This window comes from Mauremys reevesii, linkage group 1, assembly GCF_016161935.1.
Source record: "Mauremys reevesii isolate NIE-2019 linkage group 1, ASM1616193v1, whole genome shotgun sequence".
In the NCBI taxonomy this organism is placed as follows: Eukaryota; Metazoa; Chordata; order Testudines; family Geoemydidae; genus Mauremys; species Mauremys reevesii.
Window position 1 is genome coordinate 122999884 of NC_052623.1, and position 26187 is coordinate 123026070.

General features: G+C 42.6%; 1 protein-coding gene across 2 annotated transcripts in view; it reads right to left on the minus strand.

Annotated features, from left to right (window-relative positions):
- TMEM131 (transmembrane protein 131) overlaps nucleotides 1-26187 on the minus strand; it is a 161136-nt gene that overhangs the window by 129163 nt on the left and 5786 nt on the right. For both annotated transcript variants that reach the window (XM_039543102.1, XM_039543093.1), the window contains exon 2: nucleotides 2373-2434. In XM_039543102.1, the coding sequence (XP_039399036.1) occupies nucleotides 2373-2434 (62 nt within the window). The remainder of the gene's footprint in view (nucleotides 1-2372; nucleotides 2435-26187) is intronic.

The following is a 26187-nucleotide window of genomic DNA, read 5'->3' on the forward strand; positions in this document are numbered from 1 at the left end:
CTTGCCTCATTCATTTAAATGATGCATCTTGGAAAAGTTATAGAAAAATAATTGTAGGACTATTTCAGAAATAGTAGATGATCAGGTAATAAGACTATCATTATACACATACAAGGGTACAGAGTTAAGGTTGCTTGAACAACTTTGACTGGCATTTTCCAAGTGCTATATCAGGTAACTTGTAAAATGCTAGGAAGTTTGAAGAAACTTCCTAATATTTTACAAAGGAAATCAGAGATTCCATATACTTTTGCTAGACATTACCAAATGCCTTGCCCTCAAAAGGTCCATAAACATGAAAAATGGTTCCTGGACAACATTAACTATTGCTAGTGCTACAGTTAAAATACACGAATAGACCGTTACATGACAATAGGCATATGAAAATCTGTCATTACACATTCCAACAACATTATCTCTGAGCCACCTGCGTATGCATCTCACTAATCACTAATGTATGTATATTTTTGACTATGGTCTATACAATTAGAGAGTGATCTGATGATAAAGTGCATAAGCAGGTCTGGTGGCTCAGAGATAGTGGCATTAGAATCTGTAGGGTGAATATACACATTCCAATTTAATAACTGAATATATATTTGCTAGTTACCTTTCTTAGTCATTTGCAAACCAAACCATTAAGCATTAATTATAACAAACTTAATACGTATTTTGTATAAAGGTTATTTCCTCTAATAATCTTAATGGTAATTTGAAGATTTTTTTTGCATTCAAGTTTGTATACAGTGTTTTAGCCTTACATATTTGTCTTATAGTAATGTATAGGGACCAACAGGGAAGTAATTGTGCTAAATGTTGTCATGAATACTAGCCCTATTGTATACTTCAGGGTTAATCGCTTTTACAGCTCAGGTGCGCTACAAGTAGAGTTTACCATCTCTGTAAATCCAGAAACAAATAATTGAGTCAAACTCAGAATTATAAGGCTCTCAATCTTCGCCCAACTTGCAAGCACTACTGGATTCTAAGATTGTTAACTATCATAAGACCAAGTACCAAAAGGCTCTCAGTTGTCATGAATTTCACTGTCTTCCCAACTGTGCTAGCAACAAATGAGAAATGTGGGACTTGTCTACATGAGGAACTTGCACAAGTTCAGTTTAAGGTATGATTTTAACTTGGTTTATTTAGTTAAACAAGTGCAAACCCTTTGCAAGGACACTTATTTCAGTTTAAACCAGGCTTATTTCTGTCTACCTTAACTCAATTAAAGCATCATTTTAAGCAAGACAGAATTAAGTCACTAAAATCAAAATAAGAGTATCCACACCCCTGTTTGTACCTATTTAAAATTGATTTTAGTTAAACCATACCTTAAGTTAAATGAATGCAACTTTCTCACGCACACAAGGCCTTGCACATTAGGCAGAGCCCCATGTATAAATGTAATTATGCACCTGTATACCTTGCCACAAGATTGTGCTCCTTATTTTTTTTAAATGAGATCTTATATTAGATCTCTACCCATGATGGTTGTGAGGACAACCTTCAAAATGGATTAAGACAGCCTGAAACAAAAACTTAGAGAAACATGAACTACCCTGTTCATCAAGGGTATTCATGCCGAAGTCCCATGACAATTCAAATCTCAACATTAGCAACTTCATTGCTGATCAGTTTAGCTGAATCAAGCCAAGGCACTACACTGTTATTTTTGGACATAATGGCAGGTACTAAGGAAGTATACAGTGGGCCAGTTGGCATCAAAAGGTTACAGGAGCAAGAAACAAGGAACTTAAACAGCCCTGCCAAACGCAAAGGAATCTAAGCTACTATCGCTTAAGCTCGACTGATGGCAGTAAAGGTAGGAGTGCTAGCACAAACAAGGTACTGGCAGGCAATGGTGTACTAAGCCCTGTCAGAGTAGGTGTGCACGACATAGGGATCGATAACAGTGCCTAAAAACAATGGCAGCTACCTAGAAACCTCTCTACGCTAATGGTCCCCCTCACCCCTCTCCCACTCACTCTGCTACCACCAATGGGCTGAAAAAGTGGTAGTAATGGTGGGAAATTTTAGAAAAAGTTATGCCTAGTGTATACACAGACTTTGTGATGCTCTTTTCTAATGTTCCATTCAAAGGAATAATACTGATCATACAATGTAATGTAATTATTCATCAGCTTGCAGCAAGACAACAGAAAAAATATGCTTAAGATTTCATGAAGTCAGTTAAGAAAATCCACAGTTTTAGCAATACTTCCTAATTTACTTAAATCAAGATCCACTAAACCAAGAGACACTGAATGCAGCTAGCAAGTTAAAAAAAGGGATGAAAGTTACAGAAGTGATAAAAGACAGAGGTGATCAAAAACTTTAAACTGATATGGTCTTACTTTATGACTGTTTACCTGCAATAAGCCTCCTTCATTGAAACGTAGCACTTCTATTATGCTATCCGACTGGATGAAAGCTGTGAAGTAAAGGGAAAGCTAGTTACTGACAAATATTCTTAATCCCATAACATTAACAAACGTAACTGGAAGCATTATATTTGCCTTGCACAAATAGTTTATGAAAGCTACTGTTCCTTAAGTTACATGAGTACCCAGCTCTTGCCCAGCCCCATGAAAATCCCAGACTTTTGCTATGACAGATGAGGGGCAACAACAAAAGCTTCAACAACATGTCTTAGTGACTAATTCTCTGATTATCCCACACAGCTCAATTCCAAGCTCGCTATGCAAGCACCACATTTGTCTATGTTCTGAATCCAATTTTTCTAGTGTAACTGAAGGACTGGTTGAATTAAAAGTTGGCAATTCATCCAAGTTGCTTATTCATGAAGGAAGCACAAGCATGACAGTATTATAGCTGATTAGCTATTTTAATCAATAAGCATCAGCAGTGAATATCATGGTCAAGCACTGAAATATTACCCAAAACGGTAACTGAGCATCATTCTTTAATTTCTAGTTTAAAACTGACTAGAACTCAACTACTTCAGTTGTCTGCCTTAATTTTGACTTCCATTATATCCTAAAAGATTTTAGAGTAGTGAATAACAGTGTATTACAGCTGTCATATCTGCAAAGTTCAAGACAAAAAAACCCTCAAATATTTGAGGTTCATTTCATATCAGCAGTAGAGCTGGACAGCAAAGTTGAAACATTTTTCCCCAATAACACTTTACTGATTCATCAAAATCTAAACCAGGGGTCCCCAACGCAGGGCCCACGTACTGGCCGGCGGATGAGCACACGCTGAAATACCACTGATTTTCGGCAGTATTTTGGCAGCAAAGCCTCTGGATGACGCAGCTTGTCGGCGGCATTTTGGTGGTGACGCCTATTGACATTGCTGCTTGTCGGCGGAATTTTGGGGGATGCTTGTCTGCCGCCACAGTCCTCTGTGGCTTGTCGTCTAAGGTTGGGGACCTCTAAACATTTTGTGGAAACTGACTCAGACAAACTTCTGATGGAACCCTGCCTGGTCTCCTCCTAGCTCATTCACTTAGTTCTAGGGCAAGGGTTCTCAAACTGGGGGTCAGGACCCCCAAAGGGTCGCGAGGTTGCTCCATAGGGGGGTTGCAAGCTGTCAACCTCCAACCCAAACCCTGCTTTGCCTCCAGCATTTATAATGGTATTAAATATATAAAAAAGTGTTTTTAATGTATAAGGGGGAGTTGAACTCAGAGACTTGCTACATGAAAGGGGTCACCAGTAAAAAAGTTTGAGAGCCACTGTTCTAGTGCAACCCTGCTATGCAGAGTGCCTTGGAATTGATCCACTGACTCACTGAATCAGGGAGCACCAACTCCCAAGGCCCTTGGTAACCTACAGCACAGCAAGCACTCCCAGGCTCCTGGCTCCCCTTCTGCCCACTGGCTGAGCCTCAGAGCTTGGGAGGCAGTGCTCCCAGGGTTCCCATTCCTGGCTCCTGGTCAGCCCAACAGGCCTGCTAATGAGGATCTGGGACTTCCAGGCTTTCTGGGTCCAAGGCAGGCCATCAGGGGGCCACTATGGAGTCAGGAACCCTGTAAACCCTGGCAACTGCTGACTGAAATTAATAAATTATCAGATTCACTGCCGCTCACAGCAGCTAGTCAGTGGCTGAATTGATCAGACTAACAATTTGAGTCAGCAGCTGCCAGAGCTTCCAGGGTCACTACCTTCATGGCAGCCAAGCAGGTGGGCACTTGGAGATGCCAGGGAGCATATTTCATTTCAAAATATTATATTTCAGTATTTCCAAAATGAAAAAAATTGCCAACTTTCAGTTCTGTGATTTTAAATTGTGGTTTTTCATCCCATTTGGGACACACAAAAACATTTTAAAAAACCCTCAAATTTGTGCAGAACTGAAGTTGGTTTCCCAATCAGCTCTAACCAGAAGATTGATTTGCTTTTTGCAGAGCTAAGGAAAAGATACTACACTGGATGCCGGGGGTGGGGGCAATTCTCTTAAGAAGGTGGCATTTAATTAACTTTTTAGCCCCAACATTGGCCAGCTCCCTTCAAAGTTCGATTCACTGCACAATATTCAGCCACTGTGGCCAAGGGAGAGAAGTCAGCCCTGATCTATAGAGTGTTGCCTCTAGACCACTGAGGCGGCTTTCTTGGCCCCTTCCCTTCTGTTTCAGCAGCTAACACAAAAGATACCATTATCCAACTTATTTATTCAATCTAATTATGGAGTTTAGTTTATAAAAAGTCTTAGAGGTCCAGTCTATAAATATAGTGCTATGTAAAAAGTACTTTAATGTACTCTGTAGAACCCTTTCAGCTAATTTTGCTATCAAAATACTGTTTTTCCTTCACAGTGCAGTTAGGAACATAAGAATGGCCATACTGGGTCAGACCAAAGGTCCATCCAGCTCAGTATCCTGTCTGCCAACAGTGGCCATTGCCAGGTGCCCCAGAGGGAGTGAACCTAACAGGTAATGATCAAATGATATCTCTCCTGCTATCCATCTCCACCCTCTGACAAATAGGAGGCTAGGGATACCATTCCTTACCCATCCTGGCTTACAGCCATTAATGAACTTAACTTCTATGAATTTATCTAGTTCTCTTTAAACCCTGTTATAGTCCTAGCCTTCACAACCTCCGCAGGTAAGGAGTTCCACAGGTTGACTGTGCACTGTGTGAAGAAGAACTTCCTTTTATTTGTTTTAAACCTGCTGCTCATTAATTTCATTTGGTGCCCCCTAGTTCTTAGATTATGGGAACAAGTAAATAACTTTTCCTTATTCACTTTCTCCACATCTCTATCATATCCCCCTTTAGTCTCCTCTTTTCCAAGATGAAAAGTCCTAATTTCTTTAATCTCTCCTCATATGGGACCCGTTCCAAACCCTAATCATTTTAGTTGCCCTTCTCTAAACCTTTTCTAATGCCAGTATATCTTTTTTGAGATGAGGAGCCCACATCTGTATGCAGTATTCAAGATGTGAGCGTACCATGGATTTATATGAGGGCAATAAGATATTCTTCATCTTATTCTCTAACCCTTTTTTAATGATTCCTAACATCCTGTTTGCTTTTTCGACTGCTGCTCTTCTGTTATGGAAGAGAGAATCTACTCTACACTGCCTTGCACATTGACGATATTTTGCATACCAATTACAGAATCTTTATTATTATTGATAACAGAAAGAACACAGTTTGCTTTTGAGTTCACAGGCGGAGTTTATAAACTTTGCAGTTAGAAAAAACATTTTTTTACTTGTAAAGTGAGAAGAGGATACAGAACCCCAGGATGTCATTTTACAGCATTGCTTTGTCAGCCTCCAAACTTCAGAACTCAAAAGCAAAGTTTCAAATGCAAGGCTGCAAATATGGCCCCACTCATCCTGGTATGCTTCAATATTATGTGGGGCTCCAAATAGTTAATCTTAGCGTCAATGTTCTGCAGTATCTTAGCAGTGGCATTAGTGGGAACAGGTCATTCCAGCATCAGTCTTGGCTTTGAATTAGCTTGCTTTTGTGTATTTGAGTTACAGCCTTAATCAATCTACACAGGAGTGTTTGGAAAACATTAAGTTATGGTAAATATGCATACAAAAAAAGCAGTAAGTTTTCTTAATCTATTAACTGTTCTGTATTATAGAATATCTATCCTAGCAATCAAGCAGTTACTTACAAAATTACAAACTACATAGGAAAAAAAAAATCAAACAAGATCCATTTAATTTAGCTCCTATATCATAACATCAAGCTCATTAGGACTTGGGCTCTGAATCCCAAATTGCAAAGTCAGTGGAATCAACTGAGAAATTACAGCCATCAGCCCTAGAACGTTTAATCCTAGTAACTCTCAACATGAGTCTTCCAGTCAAACTAATTGCCAGTACAAGTATAACAGACAAGTTCTCAGGTAACCCATTATTTTTTACTTCTATATGTCTTGAACCCATCCAGGACTTTAAAGGTGAGGTGCAATGGAAGTAGTGAGTAGAAAAAGAGCACTGACAGAAAAGTTTTTTTGTTTGTTTGTTTTTTTAAACACTCTTCCATTTTTAACCACAGTATCAAGAATTTTAGATTTGGTCTTCAATACTCCACCCAGAAATTTATCCTGGAGAACTTCATGTCGATTTGGAGCTCTATGCCTTCAATTGAGGGACAAAGAGAGATCGGGCTGGGCTGAATCTTTAGCAAAGAGATCCATCACTCCCCCACTACAATTAAGTATCTGAGTTACATGTGTGTTTATAAAAAAAAAAAACTGTTGCAAGAATTTGTGAATAGGAATATTCCTTCCCCTCAATTGATTTTTAGTTGCTTGTTATCTGTGACATCATAATTCTAGAAATTCTCCAGTTGTAAAGTCTTTGGGGAAAAAAAACAGGGTAGATAGGACTTGAGTATAATGTAACATAAGCTGGAACACCCATCTCCCATTAAAATACCACTTTCACATCTACATACATCATAACTCAGCAAAAGAGGCAAAGAGCTCTCCCTACCCCACAACGCATGTGTCACTTAAAAATCAGAGGTCTTGAACTGCATGCTGAAATGACTGTAGCCTCAAATTCGTAAACAAAGAACGTACTTTTCCAAAAGTCACTACTATAACACAACACATAGCAACTCATACGCTATAACTATGTCAGAGTCCTACGACCAAGCAACTTGAGTTCAGGCAGCTCTCCTGTAAAACCCACAAGCTTCCTCTGCCACTCTCCAAGTCATTTTTGTATTTCATACATCTTAAGCCTTCTGCAACATCTAGTGCTTTGTGTTTAAGTGAGTGATTGTTTTCAATAAAAGTGCCCTTCATCATTATATCACTTCACAAGATGTTTTCAGAGAGTAAGTGACAGTTAGAACTAGGTGAAGTCACGGCAAGCAGCCAAGCTCTGAAGTGGTGCTACACAGCAGTGGTGGCTCCTAAGTCAGCCTGTGGTTAAGCTTCTGTGGTTAAACCTTTTATTTTAGGTTACATACTCACTGACTCAAGCCTTTGTTTCCATTTTCATAAAAGCAAAGCAAAACTTGAGTGAATAACTGCAGCTTAACATTAAATTTGCGTTGCATGTAACTTCTCAGACTCCTGCTCAGATTGAAGTCATTACATTCAGATGACGAGTCTGGGGAGCTGTATTTTAAAACAGGGATTTGGAGCAATCAAATTTTTGAATTGCTCTGCTCTGGCTCCGCTCCAGCTCCAGGCAAAAACCTACTGGCCCGCGCTCCAGCTCCGGGCTCTGCTCCAAAGCCGTTTTAAAATTTCCTTTACAGACAGCTTGCCCATTTTTTGCCTAGCCAGGGAAAGTCTCCTGTAAAGTAGATAACTGCACATCACTGACAGAAGTGATGTCATAAGCAATAGCAGCTAGTAAAAGTACTGTAGACCATATATGCTGGCTGTTCAGTGATATGCTTCAAGATGCAACCTCAAAAACTTAAATTCTTCATTTAAGACAGCTTTCCTATTAAGCAACTTTTTTTTTGTCTTCCTTACTATTCATGCACCTCAAGTCACTCAAATATCTTTCTTCTAAGTTAACTTTCTACTGTCCCAAGAATCCTTTTACAGAGAAACTGAAATAATCCACAATCATTCATAGCAACTGATTGTGATGTTACTGGAAAAGACAAGAGAAAACAGAGGGAGAATGTTATGCAAATACATAAACACTTTAATAAACCTCTAAACATTTGAAAACAAATCTAGTAGTCTAACAGTTGTTAAATATACATAATATCTGTCAGAGCAAAGACATTATCTTTGCACAAGTGTGCATTAACATTCAGTTGGACAACATAATTATGATCCAATGTTTTTATACTAAAAACTGCTTTATGAACACTTAAATAATGAGACATGAATTTCTGTTCAGTAAATAATGTTGAAGAAAGCTCATCAAGCTAGTTTAGCAAATATGCTGTAGCATGTGTGATTATTTAAATTCCACTCTTTCCCACAGCTTGGAACAGTCATTTCTGAAGTGTAAAACTTTAAAAACAAATGTTAAACAAGACATGCTCAACCACCAGACACTCATTTTGGTGACAGCTGCCAGACACTGAAATATTACATAGTACCTAGATGGTCAGAAATTCATTCCTTTTACTTCCCTCTAGTTTGATCTTCCCTTGTCATGTTGCATGTTTAGACTGTAAACTCTTTGGGTCAGGAACCATGGTGTTTTTTAATTGTAAGGTCCTAGCTTATTTTGAAGTATGGTAAAAACCAAGTAATTTCTTGCCTATGCCACCATCCTTCAGGTTGATACAGCTACAGGCAGCACTATCCAATACCAACCAACCTCTCTTGTTTTCTGCCCTAAGTGTGTAGGAGTTAATACAAATATGCATGTGAATATATTTTTCTCTCTCATTCCCTATTAAGGAAATATCATTTACCAAGTACAGACAGCAGTCTTCAGCCCAGCACAAAAGAACAAAACATGCTTGGGCTTGAGACACAAATAATACAGATCTACAGTGCATCAGATAACCAGAAAAAGGGTTAATTTGGGGGGGAGGGGGGAACCTCCAAAACAAGGTGGCACTTAGCACCATAACTTCCTAACCAACACCAGAAAGTTATAAAGATATTCTGTGCAACCAATATACTAAACTGAACAAGTTTGTATTCAGCCTAACACCCCTAAAATCTACCATGCCTCCTGGTGCCTAAAGGCAGCAACTTACTTTACTTTTTGATCTCAGTGATTTAAATAAATGAGGCAAAGGATGACAAAAAGAGATGTAGTAAATACAAGCAGAGTAATCAAAGTAATGGTAGGCAGGCATCATGTTAGTTCCACCTTTTATTTTTATGTTAGGAAGAAGAATTGCTCAGTGTTCTTTTTAAAATATTTCTTTATGTATTTATAAAATCAGTGTCTCCTCTCAGTCTTTTCTTTAGATTGACTACACTCCCAATTGTAAACCTTTCCCTAATGAGTCTTATTTATGAAACTTGTTACCATCTGTCCTCTGAATTATCTCCAGATTTGTCTGTCACTTTGGAAGCGTGATGCCTAATTTACCAAAATGGGTAAAAGTCGATGATTTAAAAAAAAAATAAATCTTTTGTACTCTACATTAATTTTTAAATTAATTTTCCAACCCACTCTGTGACTAAGCTCACTATGAGCTTATTATAACTGTGAACCAATTACAATATGCTCAATAATGTCATTCACTGTATATCTATGTGATTGTCATTATATCAAGATTCATAACATGTATTCGTACACATTAGTGTGTTAGTAGACTAGAACTGGATGAGTAAATTTTATAGCCTTGACTGTATCTGACACAAAGAAATAGACTACGTACAAAAACTGAGATCACTCAATTCGAAAAGACACCATAGATTTTTTTTTTTTTAAAAACAACTTATTTGGTTCAGATGAGCCACAAAGTGCACTTTGTCTTGCTAAAATGAAACACTGAGATTTTCTGAGAAAGTTATAGTCCACCCAATAGAACAGACATTATTAATAGGATGATGGATAACCTATGAGAAGGAAATTGAGCAGCATGTGGAATACTTGAGGAGACAAAGTAATATGTTTTAATAAATGGCTAATATATGCAGTGATATGAAGGAGTAGGAAAACAAGATAGGAATTTGCACTTGGGAGAAATGGACAGTGTGCCATGAAACTTATACATAGGATATATATATGACTGCCATGCTCACTCAGAGCAACTTTTCATAAAAAACTCAAGACATCCCAAGAATAACAAAAAATAGTGTTGAAAGTGATATGTTTTCAGTAACAACCACTTTTCATCAGTTTCACTGGAGAACGGAAGCTTATTCTGCCACAAGACAGACAGACAAATTAGGCAGCTGATTACTGCAAGCTGTTCAAAAAAGGCCAACTCTCATTAGAGATGAACCAACTGATTCAAGTAACACAAAAACCAGCCTGAACTTCTATCCGTCTCCTAAGACATGATATTTTGGGTTGAGAATTCAGAATGTCACTCCTCCCCTACAGGTCCCATCACTTTACATAGTGTCCTAGGGGCAGAAAAGAACCAGCCAGCTGTCCTTTTCAAACTAGGTGCTCTTGCTGATTGTGTAGCCAGATGACCTGCTTTCTTCCTTTCCTTTGCAGGGGTCTGTGCACAGATAAAATAAAATCTTCTCTAAAGGGAGTCTAGATGGAACCATCATGGCCAAGGTTATAAATACACATTTAAGAGAGCAGCACAGACCACCTGCAAAACATCCACAGGGAACTGGACTGAGACCAAAAACTCACGTCACATAGAAACTTTCATTTGCTCTTTTCACTTCCCCATCACCTTAAACGCCCCCTCCCTCCTGTCCCCCCCTTCTCCAGCAAAGGGCTAACAGTTGCATGGAAAATACTCAGTGACAGTTAAACCTACAGCTGAAGTAGAGATTTTATACAAGACTAAAAGTGCACCAACCAGATTTTAAAAAAATAAATATACATACATGCAAACAGATTAAGCTAAATTGGAAACAAAGTAACTTTTGTTGAATAATTAAGATCAATGTATTTGTTTTGTGCTAGCCTTATCACAATTTGTAAATACTAGTTTTAAAACTCAAGACAGAAAAACATTGAGACAGAAGGACAGACACCTTTTGCTATTCCTTTTTATACAGTAGCTCTTCAGTGAATGCTTTCTGGGAGTTGTTACATGATTTATTTTTCCTGTAGCTGGACATGGATTTTATCCACTTGTCTCATTCACTTTTAGTTTAGCTTTGCAGCAGGGTTTGCTTTAGTAGTTCTATTAGTAAAGCCCTGGTTTTGAAAGCCAGCCATAAAGAGAAGGTGCCAACAGACTCCTGATTCACACAGGTGATGGACAAGAGCACTTTGACCTAGCCTGGAGGAATGGAAGTGAGTCAGCCTCAGGCCCTGTTCAAACAGACCCTACCCCAGCATGGGCGCCGACTTATATGGGCTCCTGGGGCTTTAGCCCCAGGAATATTCACAGACAGGGGCTCTGCTCCAGCAATATTTGGAGCTAGGTTTCTCCCCTGTTGTGCGCTGCCGGCAGCCCAGAGCCTTTTAAATCCCAGCCGCAGCCGGGAATCAGAGGGCTCTGGGCTGCCTGCCGCGGCGGGGAGCCCAGAGCCCTCTGATTCCCAGCCGCGGCTGGGATTTAAAAGGCTCTGGGCTCCTCGCGGTTGCAGGCAGCCCAGAGCCCTCTGATTCCCGGCCTCGGCTGGGATTTAAAAGGCTCTGGGCTCCCCGCGGTTGCAGGCAGCCCAGAGCCCTTTAAATCCCAGCCGCGGCTGAGTTTTTAAGGGCTGCGGGCTCCCCGCGGTTGCAGGCAGCCCTGATCCCTCTAAATCCCAGCCGCGGCTGAGCGGCGGTTTCCCGCTGGCCCGCCAGCCCAGGCCAGCCCCCTCTCCTCCCCCCCCCGGGGCTTTAAAAGGCTCTGGGCTCCCTCCTGCGGCAGGCAGCCCAGAGTCCTCTGACTCCCAGCCGGGCTCGATTTAAAGGGCTCTGGGGATCGCTGGGCTGCCAGCAGCCAGAGCCCTCTGAATCCCAGCCTCTGTCCGCTGATTGCCCCCTCCCCAGACCCCTGCCCCAGACCCTGCCCCTAACTGCCCCTTGGGACCTCAGCCCCTATCTAAGCCTCCCTTCTCCTTGTCCCCAACTGCCCCTCCTGAGACCCCACCCAACTTCCCCCAGGACCGCACCTCCTACCTGTCCCCTGATAAACCTCTTAGACTCCCATGCCTATCCAATTGCTGCCTGTCCCCTGACTGCCCCTTGAACCTCTGCCCCATCCAACTCCCCTGCTCCTTGTCCCTTGACTGCCCCCGGAACTCCCTACCTCTTCTCCAACCCCAAACCGCTTACTGTGCCACTCAGACCAGCGTATCTGGCTCCATGCAGCTCCAGACAGTTGCTGCCATGCTCCCCCATGGAGCCCACAGCCCTCTCCCACCCCCAGCACCTGCCTTCCAGATTTGAACACCTCAAAATTCAGGAGTGCTCAAGCTCGGTTTGGGCAGCTTTACTTCATTTCTCCCAAATCAGTTTCCCCTGCAAGGTGCCAACTGAAGGTGTTGGAGAACAGAGAGATCACGTGGCCTCCTAATGCCTGGAAAAGAGACAAAGGCCGGAGGAGGGAGTGTCAGTGCCCGTCACGGACTTCTGGGAAGTGCACGGTGTGGAAGGGAATGCTGTGATGCTTTGGAACATCTCCATACAAAGCCAGTCAGGACTCTGGGGGAGCCTCCTCTCTCGGAGCATACTGTCTCCAGGGCAAGAAGCTTACACCTTCCTGGGTCTGACCTCGGAGCATTCAGCATGCTCTTCCACGTCATGCACTTTCCAAAGTGAGTCTGCCCAGGCTGGTCCTGGGGCAACCAGAGGTCGCTGCACCCCAACTCCGCAGTCAGATGTGACTCTCCGCCAGACAGTAAAACAGAAGGTTTATTAGATGACGGAACACAGTTTAAACAGAGCTTGTTGGTACAGAAAACAGAACCCCTCCGTCAGGTCCATCTTGGGGGGTGGGGAGCCCAGAACCAAGTTCTGGGTCTCTCCCAATTTCCCCAGCCAGCTCCAAACTGACACTCCCTCCTCTGGCCTCTGTCTCTCTTCTGGACAAGGAGGCCACCTGATCTCTTTGTCCCCAACACCTTCAGTTGGCATCTTGCAGGGGAAACTGAGGCACCCACACAGTATTCAGAGAAAATATTAAGAACATTCCCACTTCATCACAACAGATGCAACAAAATATAATACTGTATATTGAAGTAGGCAAGTGCTGCTTCTGACTTTCCACTTTTAATTGACCCTTGTAATCTTGTGGCACTGACGCGTTGTAGCTTCATTTTATATCGGCTTACAGGGCGGGAGCGGGGGGGCACCACCATTTTGGGCCCCACCAAAAATTATACAAACCTGCCGCCTATGTACCCCAGGGCACCTGCCACTTTTTAAGAGCTAAAAAAAGCGTACCAAGGTTTCTCTTCAAAGAGAGCAAGAAATTCCACTAACATGATGTGCTGGGCAAAAAAAGAGTTTGCAAGGAACTATGTATGCCTACTAGTAGAAAGAGATTAAGTGCTCTCACTGAAGGTTACCCATGCTTACAAGATCTTTTGTTCCAATGCACAGACTACCCCTACTGCCGATGAGAACTCAAATGTACAACATTGATGGGACTCCTGTATGGGAGTGTGAGAGTCATATGCACACACTAGTGTGACCAGGCACAGCTGCTGGTGAGCCTGGTGCCTGTCCCAGTAGGCAGGGCTGGGGGCGGCACAGCCACACCAGAGGAGCTGACCAGGCTGAACACTGGCTCCTGCAAGCAGCAGCCCGACATGCTGCTGCTTTTGCCACTGCGGGTCCTGGCCTGGTTGCTGGTTATGGCCCTGATGGTCTCACTCATTGTCACTAGAGCCCTGTAGCTCTGTGGATATAACCTTTTGTATCCACACAGGGCTCTAGCTTTTTCCTTTTTATGCATCACCACCAGTAGTAAGGTTCAGTAACGTAAATTAGGCCTTCAGTTATACCTCTGCCAATCTATTGTTTTCATTTGCACAGTTATAACTGATTAGAACTAATGTTGAAACAGAGTTACTCGCAACCTATCCTTTGCCCCATCCTCCACAGTCAGGGTTGCCAGGTGGCAGGTTTTTGACTAGAAAGTCCAGTCCAAAAGGTGACCTGGCAGTCTCCAGTCAGTACTGATGACCAGACACTAAAAATTGGTTACCAAAGTAACTACAATCAGCCTCCCCATCAAGACAGAAGAGCAGGTGCCCCAATTGCCCCCACCCCAGCCCCTCACTCCAGAGACTGACCTTCTCACAATTCCTCCTGGCCCCTCACTTCAGGGACTGACCTCCCCACTGTGTCCCAATTGCCCCCAGCCCCTCACTCCTTTTCTAAGTCAGAGCCCAACTGCAGTGTCCTAATTGGGCAGGCGGGTAAGCTCCACATCAGCTCCTCCAAGCCCAGCTCTGCAGGCGGCAGGTGAGTCTCAGGAACGGGGGGCAGAGTGAGCGATGGGGGGTGGCAAATCCAAGGGAAGAGGCTGAGCAGGAGACGGAGCAAGGGTGTCCAGTTTTCAGCAATTAGAAAGTCGGCAACCTTACCTCCCCCTCCCACCCCAATTCTCAAATTCTGGACAACCTAATCGAGGCCTGCAGCTATCCAAGGCCTAACCAAAGCCTACAGCTCCATACAAGCTACTCGGTGAGAGATTGGGCCTCCTTGGGAATCCAAGCTCTTTACCATCTACTCATAACCTCTGCAGGCTCGGAAGACCCAAACACCAACCCACAACAATTCTATCTTTACATGAGGATTCTCACCACTAGTGCCAGTACTAACCACCTAAAGCTGAAATTCTATGAATCTAACCAGAGATTAAGGAAACTATTAAGCGGACTGTGCAAACACAATGCAAACATAACTCGAGCAAATTGCTTCAAAAGTGTACCCATTCAGACTAATTACAACAATGACACCTCACAATATCCCACCACACGACACAACCGTTAAGAACATTGACACAGGATTTTCTTCACTCTAAAAGAAGAGGGGAAGAAAGACAGGATTTTTCACAGTGTGGGAGGGCCAGAGAGCAGGAAGAGGAAGATACTAGGGTATGAACATTGCCCTGACGCCCAATATCAACACCTTTTTAAAGTATTAGGATTACCAATAGCAGCTTTCTAACAACAAAGGACTGCAATTGGCTACAAGCTACAGCAGCATTCTTCAGATGCTGCTCACCTTTCTGGCTCCTGCCTCACTACCTGGTGCTTTCTATCACTAAACTAAACAGATCTGACTGAATACACATAAGCAGCAGAACAACTGAGTAAGAAGATACTATTTTTTCATGGTAATTTTTCAGAGTAGAATTGTATTCATTTTCACAAGGGCAATGATTGCACTTTGATAAGCAACAGAAGCAGCAGTTTTTAAACCAATAACTTCGGGGAAGAGTGTTGCATAATAGTTTCTATTTAAAAAAATAAACAAGAGGAGACTAATCAGAAGGAAGAGTGAAACCTATCCATCTTGCTTAAGTTCTTCTATTCCACTTCCCATACTAGAAAGGTCATTGGAAAGTGTTGTTAGCCTGGAGGACAGGAAAGAAATTGTACCAAGACAACATCTGATCATATGCAAAATTTACGTATACGGTCAGGGAAAGAGCAGAAATAAAGCCTTCCTTTTGGAAAGTGTCAGTAATCTTGCATTAATATTACCTATATATTGTTTAGCCAAGTGACTAAATACCTTGTACCGTGGGAGCACAGATGAACAGGAAGAGGCAGGCTGAAACATGTAATAAGATCAGAGAAGACAGCGCACGGGGGAGTACAAGAACAGCAAAAGTGAAAGAGACAAGGGCAAAACAAGAAGCAGCATACAAAAGGAGAGATCATCAGAGGCTTTTGGAAAAGAACAAACCATAAATATTAGTTAAGAGCACAATATATATTTGGAAGTTTAATATTGCAATGTGTTTAACTGAAAAGAATTCAAATTGAGTCCATCTGCCTGAGAAACCTTAAAGTAGACTGATTAGCAAAAGATGGATGTACAGCACCTTCCCCAAAAATCAGGCCCTTTTATAGAATAAAACTTTAAAGTGAGAAGGGCCTATTATCATCATCCATTCTGACCTCCAACATAAAAGGCCATGTAATTTCTGCATCAAGACCATAACTTCTGTCTGAGCTAAAGCACCTCTTTTAGAAATTAATTTAATCTGTATTTAAAGATTTCAAGTGACAGAATTCCCTGCATTCCTTACTAAATTGTTCCAATGATTGATTAACCTCATGGTTCAAAACATGCACCTTTTTTCCAGTCTGAATTTGTCTAGTTTCAGTTTCCAGTCACTGGATTTTCCTATGTCTTTGTTAGATTAAAGAGCCCTCTATCAGAAATCTCTTTCCTAGGTAGGTTCTTCTAGATCATGATCAAATCACTTCTCAACTGTCTTAGATAAAATCTATTTATCTTACTCACTCACTCATGCCCGTCACCCCAGTCGGGGTATGGGCCGCCAACCACAGATCTCCAGAGTCCTCTATCCTGGGCCATTCGCTCTAGCTGGTTCCAGGTATAGTCCATTTTTTTGCTATCAGCCTGAAGGTCGCGTCGCCAGGTGTTTCTTGGACGGTCTCTTTTCCGCTTGCCTTGGGGGTTCCACCGCAGTGCCTGTCTGGTGATGTTGGTTGGCTGCTTGCGTAGTGTATGTCCTATCCAACCCCACCTTCTCCTTCTGATTTCTTCCTCTGCTGGGAGTTGACGGGTCCTCTCCAAGAGGTGGATGTTACTGATGGTGTCTGGCCAGCGGATCTGGAGAATCCTTCTGAGGCAGCTATTAATGAAGGTCTGGATCTTCCTGATGGTTGTTTTGGTTGTCCTCCAGGTTTCAGCTCCATACAGTAGGACTGATTTCACGTTGGAGTTGAACAGTCGAATCTTTATTGCCAAAGACAGCTCTCTGGAGCTCCAGATGTTCTTGAGCTGTAAGAAGGCTGCTCTTGCCTTACCAATCCTCACTTTGATGTCTGCGTCTGTGCCACCCTGCTGGTCGATGATACTATCTAGATAGGTGAAGGATTGCACTTCTTCCAGGGGGGCTTCCATTCAGTGTGACTGGGTCGTTGCTGATGGAGTTAATCCTTAGGATCTTGGTCTTGTCCTTGTGGATGTTGAGGCCAACCTGTGATGACGTGGCTGCCAGTACGCTGGTCTTCTCTTGCATCTGCTGTTTACTGTGCGAAAGGAGTGCAAGGTCGTCGGCAAAGTCCAGGTCATCAAGCTGGGTACACAACATCCACTGGATTCCGTTCCTACCCTCGTAAGTGGATGTCTTCATAATCCAATCGATGACGAGGAGAAAGAAGTGGTGACAACAAGCATCCTTGTCTGACTCCGGTTCGCACCTGGAAGCTGTTTGTGAGCTGCCCTCCATGGATCACTCTACAGTGTATACCATCGTATGAGTTCTTGCTCAGGTTGACCACCTTTGCTGGGATGCCATAGTGCCGAAGGAGCTTCCAGAGGGTCTCTCGATCCACGCTATTGAACGCTTTCTCATAGTCAACAAAGTTGATGTACAATGAGGAGTTCCACTCCATAGACTGCTCGACTATGATGCGGAGTGTTGCTATCTGGTCCGTGCATGATCTGTTCTGCCGGAAACCTGCCTGTTCATCTCGTAGCTGTGGATCGATGGCATCCTTCATTCTCTCTAAGAGGACTCGGTTGAAGACCTTCCCTGGCACCGACAGGAGTGTGATTCCTCTGTAGTTGGCTATTTATCTTAAGTCCCCCTAAAAGGCTAGTTTTTCAGAATTCAAAATCATTCTTGTATCTCTTCTCTGAATTCTTTCCACTTCAATTTTTTTTTCAAAGTGTTGACACCAAAACTGGACACAGTAATCCAGTAATAGTTTCACCAATTCCATTTCACTTGGTGAAATTCAACAGCCTACTATGTTAGGCAGGTGGTCAGGCTAGCTTAAACCAAGGTTATGCAACTGTAACAGGAGTTCTTCAAGTGGCCTCTCCACATTCCCACTCATTGGATGCACCTACAATGGGGCTTAGGCACTGGAATGTTTTGTAGTGGTGCCCACTGGAGCACTCTCACATCCTTTCCTGCACCTTCCTTCACTGTTCCTGAACACTAAAGGCAAGGTACTCCAGTCACCTCTGCTCCTACCACCACCTTCTCAGATCCAAGACTATAATTAGGACTCTGAGGAAGAGGAGAAGGTAGGCAGGAAGTGTGAATATGCAAACTCCAGTTACAGGTTAATAATCATCATGTCGTCTTCGACTGGCCTCTGAACATTCCCACTCATGGGACAGTTCGATCAACAGTACCGTCATTCAAGGAAGGTGGAGACAAGGAGTCCTAAATAAACAATGGCAGAAGTAATGCTCTACTAAATAGAGCATGTGACCAGGTCTAGTGCATAGCATTTTGTAAACACATGGCTAGAACTCCATGCTGTAGCTCTGCATATTTCCACAATGGGAATATGCCTAAGGCATGTCTCAGAGGCCATTTTTGCCCTTGTGGAATGGGCTCTAATCCCTATCTGGAAAGGGAGAGGAACAGAGGCCAATTTGTAAGCTCTGTGCAATGAACAGCATAACCCATTTAGATAGTTTTTAAAGTAATAGTCTGCCTTTTATTTTGTGCATAAGATTTAGTGACTTTTTAAAACTCTTTGGTTCTATTTAGGTAGAAAGCTTTTAGTATCTGGTATGTGGATGTTTGCATAAGGTTTGGGAAGGACTATTGGTAGATAAATGACTGGTTGAGATAGAAATAAATTATTGTTTTGGGCAAGAATTTAGGGTGGGGCTGGAGAACAACTTTGGCTTTGTGGAAAACTGTGAAGGTCACATAAGTCGTCAGCATGCAATTCACTTACTCTCCTGGCAGATGCTACAGTTATTATAAATGCTGTTTTGATTGATAGACAAACAGTGAACATTCAGAGGCTCAAAGGGCAGCTTCATAAATTGAGTAAGCACTAAATTAAGATCCCATGATGGAGCTGAACCTTTGACTGGAGGATAGATGCTTACTAGACCTTTCATAAATCTCTTTACTATGAGTAAATACAATCCTGTTATCAATGAGTATGTGGTAAGCACATATGACAGCTAGATGAATTTTCACAGGTATCAGAAAGTTTCAAGCAAAGCAAACAGACTGGTTTGGAGCTGAAGCTAGGACTATGTTATTGAATGCCCAAACTGTAAGCCTTTTCCACTTGAAGTCATAGACATTGTGAGTTGATTGTTTCAGGAAACTTATCAAGACATGGCAACAAAACTAATAGATCTAGAGAGGTCCTATGGCCCATGCTATCAGGTGTACTGAATGGAAGGATGGAGTGATAAATCTGGCTGTTCTACTGAGACAACAGGTCCATGGTGATAGGGAGAAAAGCCAGTATTTTTGTTCTGTGTTTGTACAGCACCTAGAACAATGAGGTCCTGGTTCATGACTGGGGCACCTAGGTGCTACAGTAATACATTAAATAAATAATATACTCCTCTGGAGAGATGAAGGAAGTCTGGAAACCATTGTCATAACCATATTATTATTGGCTGTATCTCACTTTATCTTCTGTATTACTTTTTGGATGAGAGGAAACCAGTTGAGTAACGCATCCTAAATGGAATGCTCTCCTGCTCTCAAGCAGAACTGTGGGCACTTGGCATTGTGCTTTGCTGGAAACAGATCTATTTACAGATAACTCAGAGACTTCCAAAGATGTCATCTGTTGATGTGTTTACAGACCATTCATGCTGTTCTCTTCTGCGCCTGCTCAGTTGACCTGCCAAGATGTTGTTTTTGCCCAGCCCACCCAATGTAGGGCTATGTGGTAAAGTGTGATGATACATCAGTTCCATGGTGCTACAGCTTCTCTGCACAGCTGAGTGGAATGAACTTCTCTGCTTATTTACATAGGACACTGCTGTTGTGTTGTATGTAACATACTGGACTACTATACCTTGCAAATGAGGAAGGAAAGCCTTGCGAGCCCAGTAAATTGCCCTCAATATTAGTATGTATCTTTCTCCACATAGCCCGGATGACCATGAATTAGTAAATTGTTGAAATAGGCTCCCCTCCTAAAGTTGGAGGCACTGAAGGGGATACTTGTAGATGAAACAGGGAGACTGAATGCTCTCTCTCTCAGGACACTGTGACCCTTCTCTTGGGGGAGTTAACTTTGAAAACATGTCTGAGCTTTAGAGATCATGTTCTGCTAAGTATTGCTGCAGAACTCTCATCTTGAGACAAGCATGGGTGGGATTTGTATGTGTAACTGAGATCTGAGGCCCACCAGTCTGAAGAAGAATATTACATCTGGTAAGAACTCTTGATGCTTGAGTATAGCTAACTGAATTTTCAGGATTCTTTCTTCTGGCAGGAAGGCTCTGTCTGCTTTTGAATTCAGATCTTCCCCAATGAAAGGAATTCTTTGAGTAGGAAGCAAGCATGATTTTCCCCGCTCCCCCCCCCCCCAATTTATTCCAAGTCCCAGTTTCTCAAAATGGAAGCAGGTGCAAGTTGTATCACTGGACAAGCTCTCTTATGATCCTTTAATGTGTGTGTCATGTAACTTAGGGTATACATGTACACCCTATCTTAGATGTGCTGCCACTACAAATAAGTATTTTGTAAGTATACAAGAGGTGGTCAAAAGGTCAAATGGAAGGATTCTATAGTGATAGCGATCTTCCTCCCTCCCCATTCCTCCCCACAAAGAAACAAAGGTATTTGCAATGTGAAAGCCAGAGAGATGTGGTAATATACATCCTTTTTTAAACAGAAAACTCAAAATAAACTTGAGTGGGTAGGGAGGGAATTATTAATGACAGAGTCAGCATGTACAGTTTGAACTTTCTGATGAAGGAGCTGAGCACTCTCAGGTTTAAGATGCTTTCAGATACTTTCTGATTCCAAAGAATCCCTTTCCCCTGAATTCTCTTAGAACTTCCTCTATGACCCTTATTTCTACAAACAAGTGAACCCCTGCTTTTAGTAGGTTCTTGTTTGCTGATTCCTGATGAGATAGGAAAGGGGCGATATGGTGTCAAATTATATGGAATAAACTCTTTGTACTACTTCCAGGATCCATTTGTTTGTATTGATGAAACCCCAGTTGTTGGAGTGAGAAAACTGATGCTCAAAGGTGTGGAAGGAGGGAGGTGAACAGTTTAAGATTGGCTTGCAGGTCTGGAACCTCATGTCAAACCTGTGGTCTAAGGCTTGACACAAAAGAAAAGGGTATGATTTATTTGTCCTTTATTTGCTTGGCGCTCTTTTTCCTCCACTGCTATTGAACTAGAAGTTGTTTATGCAAATAATAGCCTGTCTGTATGAAATACAAACTGATGAAGTGTACTGCTGTCTACAATAATTAAGACAAGAGCTCCAAACCTTCTCCTTGGGTTAATAATCCCCTAGCAATCTAGCTGCTCATCTAGCATCTAATCTTCTCTAGGACTATCAATCCTTCCACTGAGCAAGCCATCACCTATGAATGAATGTTCTTCCACATGTGCTCTGGTTTCAGGTGGAAGATGAGATAATCTAAGGCCATGTCTACACTAGACACCTTAGAGCAGCTCAGCTATACCAATGCAGCTGTAAGATCTCCCAGGTAGCCGCTCTATGCTGATGGGAAGATAGCTCTGTCAACATAATTAAACCATCGCCAACGAACGGCAGTAGCTATTTCGGCAGGAGAGTGTCTCCGGCTAACATAGCACTGTCCACACCAGTGCTTCTGTTGATGTAACTTATGGTGCTCAGGGGTGTGTTTTTTCTCACTCCTTAGCGACATAAGTTATACTGACAAAAGTGCTAGCGTAGACATAGCCTAAACCATGCATGTTGACCTATATTGATAGCTGAAACCACTGCCGTTGCTGCAGTGTCTGAAGCATCAAATGAGGCTCTAAGGACTAGATCCACCAAAGGAACTTAGGCATTGCCACGCCTAGCTTTTAGGTGACTTGTCACCCATTTGAATCCACAGCCCCAAGTTTGACACCTACTTGGCTCCCTAACACAGTGTTTGGGGAGAGTTAGGTGCTTAAGAACTGGATCCACAAAAGCCAGCCCATTGTACGGGGAGCCTAGACAGTAGAAAATGCCCAGAATGGGGTGGGTCTTAAATCCTATCCCTCGAAGTCAGTTAGGCACCTACGTATAAGCCAGAGGGAGACACCAATCTCTGCTCGGAATTCACAGCTCTAAACTGTCTCCTGAATTCCTTAAAGGGTTAGGTGCTAATCCTTCCCCTCACCACACACCCACATGAAACACTGAAGGAAGGGATGGTGGTATGCCTCTCTTATAACCATTACTCCAATGTTAGGTTACTCACCAGGGATGTACAAGAGGTGGATTCAATTCTCCCCTCTGCCTCATGTGGAGAAGGGATATGAACACAGATCTCTTTCAATCTCTCCTGTTGAAGCTGTGTCACTACATACAATATTTAAAAATGTATACAGCCAAAGAGCGTGAATGACTCTATAGACCAGTGGTTATGGCACTCACCTGGTCGGGGAGGGAAGGGACCCAGGGTCCAGTCTTCCTGTTCCAATGCACATTTACATATTTATACAGTGGAACAGTTTCAACAGGAGATAGAGACCCCCCACCCCAAAATACCTCATAGCCCAGTGATTAGGGCACTCTCTTGATAGGTGGAGACTTGTGTTCAAGTCCCTCCTCCACGTCAGGCAGAGGGTTGAATTTCCCCATTAGTTTTGTGTGTGATTTAGGCCTATTGGATTAGGACTTGCAGGCGAGATTGGGAGGGGAATGCTTAGTTTGAGGATCCTGCTGGGACTTAGGCACCCAACTGCCTAGACTGAGGCAGCTGTGAACATGCTCACCAGCAGATTTGTAGGCGCCTTGGTGACTAACAGCAGAAATGTGTGTTCATACACATTTATGAGCAGCTGAGTGGGGACTCTGAGGATCTCAGTGCCATCTAGATGTTGGACTTAGGCACCCAAGTCATTTTATAGATCTAGACATGTCCATGTTTAGCTACTAGCTGTCCTTTTATTAAGGCTTTAGCCAATTTCCTTTGCTCTTCAGGCAGATCTTTAGCAAACAAGGCCATTTCCCCTCAGAGATTGCACTGATATCTAAACCTTTAGACACTGACAATTAGCAATCCTAATGCCTAGTGAGGCTGAGGAGAAAACCATCCTGCCCAGAGTATCCAGTTTCTCACCTCTGTCAAACAGGACAGAATGCACTTGGTCTCATTTTGTCCTCTGAACTGCTGCAGCAACACCACCAAGTTAGGAGCAGGAAGACAAAAAGAAAAATCCTCATGTGGTAACTGCTATAGCTTGTCAGCATTCTTTGACATGGCTTGACCAGAGGCAGGATTTGCTCAGATAGTTTTGATTGGTTGCAATAGTGCTTTTAAAACTGAGTGGGGGTGATCTTGCTATTAGGAGGACCCAATATATTGAATACTCAAAGTCAGATCTCTTCTATGGACACAGTTGTATTCTTTAAGGTTGAAGCTATTCTGACTACAGTTCATGAAACTGAATGACATCTTCTGGTGAGGAAGATGCTGAAGGGACTCCCACATTGTCATCAGGGGGACATTTGATCATTAGACTTCAAATCCATGTCCTGGTATGAGATGAGTCCCATCGGTTCCTCCTCTTTGAGCATATCTGGGACTACTATCAGGGAGTGCTCAGTATACCCAGATAATCTAAACCGAGCCAATATATGAGATTTTCCCTGATCTATAGGAGGTGCTAGATCTCTGTAAGGATGATGATCTGTATGAAGGAGAGAATTGCTAAGCCTGCTAATATTTAGTATCACATTCCCAATCATAGTACCTACTTGGTTAAAGGTATGATCTTGTGTGTGTGCTGCATGGAGCATCTCAGTAACATTTATTTGGGTTCACTTTTACCTCAGCTGATGGGAACTGAGCTGGTATATTAACCCATTTATCATGATCTGATTCACTGACAGATTGCAGATCCAATATCAGGTCCAAGGCAGTTAGTAAAGGGACAACTAATGCCTTGGAATTCTTGAAATTGAAAAGGGGGAGATAAACCTCCTTGGTGAGGTGTTTTAGGGGAAGGAAGTGATATGGCTAGGGAAATCTGAATCTTCTCTGATCTTCTGTCTCTTTTCCAGTGGGGAGGTGGGAGCAGGAAGCGTCCCTATCACTCTGCCCAGGGGATATACAGTTCACTAATTAGATAATGGCTCTAACGGCAGATCTGAGCAGTACCTGGGCAACTACCATTATAGTGGATGCTGACCACGCAGAGGAATCGAAATTACCTGGAACTGATATACTTGCTACATTAGGGGCACACCCCTTCCTTTGGGATTTTCCCTGCACTGAGGCAGTAACTTTTAGTCTAGGTTCCAGTGATGTTTTCAGAACTGACCCTAAAGGACAGAGACCCAAAACAATGCATAGTTTTGCTTACAGGCCCTACCCTTATTCTGAACCAAAACTGTCATATCTGAAAGGGCACACCCATAAAGATCTTCTAACAAAGGCTGACATATATGGGGTTCTGTTGTGTCTAGAACCAAAATCAAATTATTTACGATCCTTTGGTACCAGAGGTTTGGTTTTCACTCCATGACAGGAGGATACTACCGTCAGGTGGGATCTTGGGCTGCTTTTTATTCCCTGGGAGGTGAAGGGCTGATGCAAGCCCAACAGTACTCATGGAACTGGCAGTTACAGAGCTGGAGGGTTTGCATAGCCTCCTGAAGCAGCAAGTCTTGGAGTTTGGTTTCATGCATCACTCCAAGTGCTTTCAAGAAGGTGCTGCAGATCATGCACTGTGAAGAAGGGTATTCTGCCTCCAAGCAAACTAGACACCTGGTATGGGAGTCCAAAGCCTCATCCCCTTCAGATCTGCCACTATGATCCATGAGCCCATATGAACTAATAAAATGTTAAAATAAATAACTTAAAAGCAATAAATCTAAACAAACCTCAGCTAAGGGATCTAACTGATGTACAATCTTCAAAGGGGATGGATCAGCCAGGAGAAGTCCCTGGTCCATCCGCAGCCACAGCTGGAAAGAACTGAGGAAGTGGAGCGCCACACCCCCTTCTATGGCCTTGCATTCAATATGGTCAGAAAAAGTACAGGGCGGGGCAGGAGGCAGCACAAATGTTTCACAGCAGTGCCTGCTGGAGTGCATTTCATTCCACTATCCAAGCTGCACCAATGGCACATCCCAGGAATGGGGTTTTGTCTCAGTTAGATTCCTTAGTTAGCTAAGAGTCATTTATTGCTGCATTTGAAGAACACAGTGATTTCTGCTGGCCTTAGTCTATGAACGTATGTATAACCTTGCATTTTGATAAACCCAGCTTACCAAACAATATAGATTATTCTGTATAACTGACATTTTTATTATTTTCCATCCCACCAATCTGTGCTATTTTATACTTTCTTGCAAATCACTGATAAAGATTTAATATCATTGTAACAAGAACAGATCCCTGCAGAACCTCACTAGAAGCAACCCCATTGTATAATTCCCCATTTAGAGTTACTTTGAGATCTATCAGTTAGCCAGTTTTATTCCATTTAATACACGCTACACTGATTTCAAACTGAGGCCCCAAAAACTGAGGCAACCAATGAACATACACTCCATCAAGTATCCAGCTACTCCAAGTATCACTCTTCATCTTAGATAAGCAATTTCTAACCTCTTCAGTCTCTGACTCTCTAATCACAAATATAATTGAATGACTCATTGATATGACAAGCTATAGTAGAGGTCATCCAATTTTACAACAAAGAAAAAAAACATTTGGAGAAGATGTCTCCAATAGATGTGGTGTGGACTGAAAGGAAGGGGAGAGGCAAATTTGTATTTGAAAGAAATAATAGTTTTTAAGCAGCATTAGTTTTCTCTCTCACTTTCCTTTTTATCTTCTTCTCATGCTTCCCTGCTCTACATGGTGTGTCTGCCTTAGGCCCTTTAATCTGGGAAGCAAGATGAACAGGGTGGAGGTGTACATGCATGAGCAGTGGGGACGGGGAGGGCAGTTGGGAGAGCATACAGGCAAACAGCAAAGAAAGAACAAAGCAACAAAGAACATTTTGACTACTGCTTACTCCCATTAGCCCTGCAGAGCAATAGGCAAGTGAATGAGCTAGATTCTGTTCTGGCTTGCACTTCAACA